The sequence below is a fragment of the Silene latifolia genome, chromosome Y (assembly GCF_048544455.1).
Source record: "Silene latifolia isolate original U9 population chromosome Y, ASM4854445v1, whole genome shotgun sequence".
NCBI classification, from domain to species: domain Eukaryota; kingdom Viridiplantae; phylum Streptophyta; class Magnoliopsida; order Caryophyllales; family Caryophyllaceae; genus Silene; species Silene latifolia.
In genome coordinates, this window is record NC_133538.1 from 196,348,144 (window position 1) to 196,353,644 (window position 5,501).

Genomic DNA, 5,501 nt, shown 5'->3' on the forward strand with positions numbered 1-5,501 from the left:
AAGGAATTTTTGTCTTAAGATGGTTTTATACCATCTCTTTTATATTTTACTTTGCATGCATGTAGATTTAGACCACCTAAAATTAATTTGTAATTTTGATATCATAAGATGAGTATTAATTTGGTCTAAATAACTAACATAGTAAACTAACTCGAAACATAATATTAGAAGACCATAATTATTGCACAATCAAATCCAAGCGTATAGATTTGACTCAATAACAGCACTAGTAATCAAAGGAAGCAACATATATAACGATTTTTAACACACGTGATGATCATGAATTATTCAAATAATATGTTTAGTCTCTACTCAACCCTAATGACGATGAAAGACAAACAAATTATTAGGTAAAAGCTTGCTAAGTTAGTCTACGTTAATTGAACAATTATAGATCTAATACCTAAACTTGCCATGCGTTCTAGGAAAAAAAACTCCTTTCCAAAAATTTTCCGCTCTTATATTATCCCTTATTAAAGTAGGGAAAAAATATAAAAATATTTCACTACCCCATATTTTAAACAGGCTCCGTCTTAGTGGCGTCCTATCGCTCCCCTTAATATTTACGTCAAATTAACCATATCATAGTAAGAATATAAAATTATTACTCTTTCTGTCCCGGTCATTAATAGAAATGTAAACAATTAACCGAGATACCCTAGAAAATAAATGTGGGGGGACAGAGGGAGTTCTAATTGAACATTTTGGGTTGCGGTATTGGTGAAATATTTTCATCTTAAATGTGAACTAGTCTTGATATGTTACTTGATGGTCATACCACGGATCACAAGCCTGTTAGTGCATTCTTACTGCTAAAACAGTATTGAAAATTAAGAGGAAAAACAAAGAGTACAACAACAATGTAAACATGAAAGTTTAATTTCTGATGAATACATGATCTCAAACATAAATAATCCAAGAATTTATCAGTCCTAAGCAATTACCAATCTGATCAATCCTGTGTGTTACAACTTACAAGCCTTTCCGAGTTCCGATTTCATGCAATTGTCCTCCTACCCTTTTCTCTTAGCCATAGAGTTGGTATTTCCATCAAACAACTCTTCAATTGCATTCTCAATGTCGTCGGGTTGGAACTTAATATACTTCTCTACCTGCCTTCCAGGGGTGAATATCTGTCCGAAACGAGCCACAAATGACCGATAAGCCGGAATCATAACAGCAGATATTGACACTCGAAGCTCTGACTGAAGTTGCTCGTCGCTCACCACCCATGAGCATTGTGTTTTATGTATCTCCTCGAATAATTGGTTGAAATTTTTGAACCTTTCTTTCAGTATAGGCTTGTGTATCTTCCCATTGACTTGTAACCCTTCATGATTCAGGCATTGTAGAACTCTGCTCCATGATTCTCTTTGATAACTCTTATGGTAGTGCCTTACGTCAGAAGATCTCTTCCTACACCAATTATCACCCACCCCTTGGTGAATCTCGGTCGAACCCTTCACCTTTTGGAGCATGTATCTCCCATTGTTCATTAAGAAAACGTACCTTAAGGATAAATCCTTGTATAACTTTGACTTAGAATCGAGGTATGTGTCTAATAGGTCCATTATCGTGATCAATTGTGAAGAAAATGGTGAATGTTTCTCCGGTTCCGCATTTCTTCCTCCACCACCTCCACCACCTCCACCGCTTCTTTGTTCCGTATCTGAGGGAAACTCCTCTGATTCATCTGTTTTCAAATGTTGTTGGAAAACTTGCTCAAGAGTGTCCTTGTATTCACAGGCGTACTCTAAGTAATTCATGCAGTATCTTGTTAAGGGATGGACCGCCCCGTTAGGGACCGGGGTTTTTGTATTGTCGCCCTTGATTGAATTCTCAAGCAGGCAAAATATGGTAACTGCAGCCTCTCCTAGTCTACTCTTGGCAAATGAGACTTCTGACCTCAATTCCTCGTTAACCTCCTCAGACAACATGGTGGAAGGTATCCAATCTCGTAGAGCCTCGTACATGTCAAGGCATTTGAACAATTTCTCGGTGGATCGCTTTGTCATTGAAACCGCCTCAGCAAAGCTGATTAGGATGGATGACACAGCCAAGGAGATATCGCAAAAGAGGAACCGTTTTGTGGAAAGGTGATCAGAAAAGATGGTCTCATAGAACTTTTCCTCACCAGGGAAAAGTTCGTTAGAACAATGCTTAAACATGCCGATCCAGGTGGTGATTTCCCTCTCTAGAGACTCCCAATTCATCTTCTGCACGTCATCCACACTAATCTTCTCAAAACCATGCTTCTTCACCTCTTCCTCAATGGCATGTCGCCTCACAATAATGAAAATGCTAATGCATTCCGCTTCATACCCAGCATTGTGCATCGCACTGGAGATGAGGCGAATGCTAGACACCGATTCAGGTGAGTAGTAAGGAAATGTAGGAGGAGATTCCTTTACAGACTCCCCTGAATCGAGATTGTGATCAGACAATAGACCTTGGTCTCCTTCAGAGAGCTGCTGCTGATCCTGAGGGGACGCAATGACAGGCGTATTTTGCGCTCCCTTGCCATTCTTGGATTTTGAGTTATTATCCGCAGAATTCTGAGTCAACCCCGCGGACTCTGCCAACAAAAGGCGAAGTTCATCCTCGAGAAACACCATGACACGGTGGAGGATCAAGCTCGTCTGATTCAGCAAAAGCATTGTATGATCCGATTTATATCCGTTAAGAACTGTTATAAGACTGGACAGTCTATTGACAGCCGCTAGAAATAACGAGTCCTCATCAACATTACGGCCAATAACGGCCGTAGTCTCCCATGTGGACTCGTACTCTTCGATCATCAATTCAAGCTTCTTCAAAAACATGACAACAGAAGCCGTGATCTCCATGAGATCTCCTGTTTCACCGGCATTGGCCGACATGGAATCAGCAGATTGAAGGAATGCATCGATCTCCTCCGAAAGTTCTTCCATGGTAAATTCACGACACTCACTCTGTTCTTCCTCTCCTCCTTCATCAAAGGTGGGAAGAACAGAATCATCATGGTCTGATTTAAACGAAGTTGCTCTTGAAGCGAAACTAAACGATTTACCAACATTTTTATCCTCATTTTTACCCTTATTTTCATCATAAATTCTAGAATCAAAACTAAGAGATTTCAAAGGTGCATTATTAGCCATTATTTTTGGGTGTGTTTTGGAAACGGGTTTGTTTTAATGGAAATTAATTTTTGTTTTGATGAATAAAGAATTCAAGAAAATGGAATGATGGGAAAATGCATAATGGAAACAGAGGAGGAAGTATCGCTGCGGGAATTAAGGATAAGGAATCAAATTCTCGTTATCATTAATTAATAGGGGGTTGCCTTGCACAAATTCTAAAATAATAGACTGAATGTATAGTGTGGAAGGACGTTTTAATTTTTATTGTGTAAGGAGGATTGTAAAAAAAATTTATGCTAACATAATTTTATTAAGGATCATTATTGCTTCAACTTGTGATTTTATTAGCTAAACTAATTGACACTTCGATGACATATTTTTTTCCTTATGGTAGTTTTGAGAGGTTTTTTTTTTTTTTTTTTTTTTTATAAAAATGATAATTCATTTGTATTTTAATTTACATAACATTGCATTACATACAATATGTATATATCTTATCTCTCTTGATCTATGTATCAAAAGTATGATAAATGACCAATGTAGATGCGATATAACCTTAGGCCTTAGATCCCTTCTTTTCGACATGTCCTCCGCCTCACTTCAACCACGCATTTATAAGATGTACTCAATTATTGTGAATGACTCTTGGAACGTTTCTAACAATGAATTAATTTTGTGCTCTTTTTTTCATCATCAAAATATTCTTATTTCTCATTTTCCTTTTAACGTTGTTCTTACTGCTATATCACCTCTTGTTGCTCATTTTAAAGTTAGGCCTCTCTTATTTTAAACAATGCTCTTACTTTCACATCACCCTTCTTTTTGGGCTCAACTTTAAATGGTTATGGTCTGCTCGTACCTAGAACCGTATTTCTCTTTTCTTGTGACTTGCATGGTTGGGTATACTCCCACATAATGTTACCCTCTCCTCTCGGTTTGTCTATTTCGCTTTCTTGTGGCATGTGTCAACATCATTTAAAGAGCACCATTTACATATTGTGGGATTGTCCCTCGCTTTTCAATGTATAGGGTTCTTGTCAGCTTTCGCTTACCTTTTACGTACTCCTTTAATTTGATGAGCTCCTAGATTACAAAACTTCAATCACTCCAACTCTCTTCATTTACTATGATCTTTTCTCCTTAATCAGGTGCCTTTGGTCAACTCAGTGTTAGACGTTTGGGTCCGTAATAGCTTTCTTCTACTCGTTGTCATTACTTTTCTTGGTCTCTTGCCAATATTCTTGGAAGAACGCCCTCAAACACATGTCAACTGAATCTATTGGGCCCCTCGTGATCCCCATGACACAAAATCAATGTATGTTTTCGCTGCCTTTTGTGATACTTCTCTTTTAATGAGTATTATTTGGGTTGACCGTGATCATTTAGGGCAGCAGTTAGAAGGATGAACTTTCAAGTGCACCGTTTTTACCCCTATGAAGCGAACTACTTGTCATCCAGGTTGAATTGGCGGTTGTCCTTCTTTCTGGTGCATCTCTTTTTATCTATGTATCTAAAGTATGATAAACGATGAACATAGACGCGGTATACCTTTAGGCCTCTTGGATCCCTTCTTTTTGAACCTCCCCTCCCCACCTGAATCATGCGTTTGATGTTTTTTGTTATTGGCAATGGCACTTGGAACATTTCAAACAATGATTTTATTATTTGTGCTCTTTTTTTTCATTATCAAAATATTCTTGTTACACATTTTCCTTTAAACTTTGTTCTATATCAGCTCTCGGTGCTCCTTCAAAACCTAAAAAAATCACCTTAACCTTCTTGTCTTAGCCCAACCTTAAATATTTATAGGGTCTAATAGTACCCAACACCGTATTTATCTTTTATTGTGGCTTACTTGAATTGGTGGGGGTATACTCCACATAATCTTACCCTCTCTTCTCGGGGTTTTGTCTATTTCGCCTTCTTGTGCCATGTGTAACCATCTTTCTAAGAGCACCATCCATATTTTCATAACCCTTTCTATCATTCTAATAATTATACTCCCAGAGTCCCAGCTAAAAGAAGTAGAAAACACCGACACAGACTTGCCTATAACCAATTTTTCGGCCTAACATTAAGTCTCCCTTAAGACGGCAGTTTTGGTCTTAAGTTTAAGACGGGTCAAGTACATACCCATTGTGTATATAAGAATGCATAGGGAAAATAATATATTTGTCTTATATACACAAATAGTATTGTACCTGACCCGATAAGAAAAGACTTTTTCTTTGTATTATTTGCTATTTCAAAAATTGACACATATTGATTTACCTGGTATATAATTTGCTAGCCAAGAAACGAAAAAAAAAAAAACAGAAGGGTTTATATTTTCTTTATTGAAAAAGAGCCAGTTGAACACAATACTTAGATGATTATTTAGAT

General features: G+C 37.4%; 1 protein-coding gene across 1 annotated transcript; it reads right to left on the reverse strand.

Moving 5' to 3' along the window:
- Nucleotides 1-849: 849 nt before the first annotated feature.
- LOC141626646 (exocyst complex component EXO70C1-like) lies at nt 850-3,258 on the reverse strand. The gene has a single exon (XM_074440349.1). It carries the CDS (start codon nt 3,135-3,137, stop codon nt 1,014-1,016), a length of 2,124 nt encoding a protein of 707 aa, XP_074296450.1. The 5' UTR covers nt 3,138-3,258; the 3' UTR covers nt 850-1,013.
- Nucleotides 3,259-5,501: the final 2,243 nt, after the last annotated feature.

Excerpts from the sequence above, each read along its gene's own strand:
- LOC141626646 (XM_074440349.1), bottom strand. The coding sequence starts at position 3,137 with ATGGCTAATAATGCACCTTTGAAATCTCTTAGTTTTGATTCTAGAATT.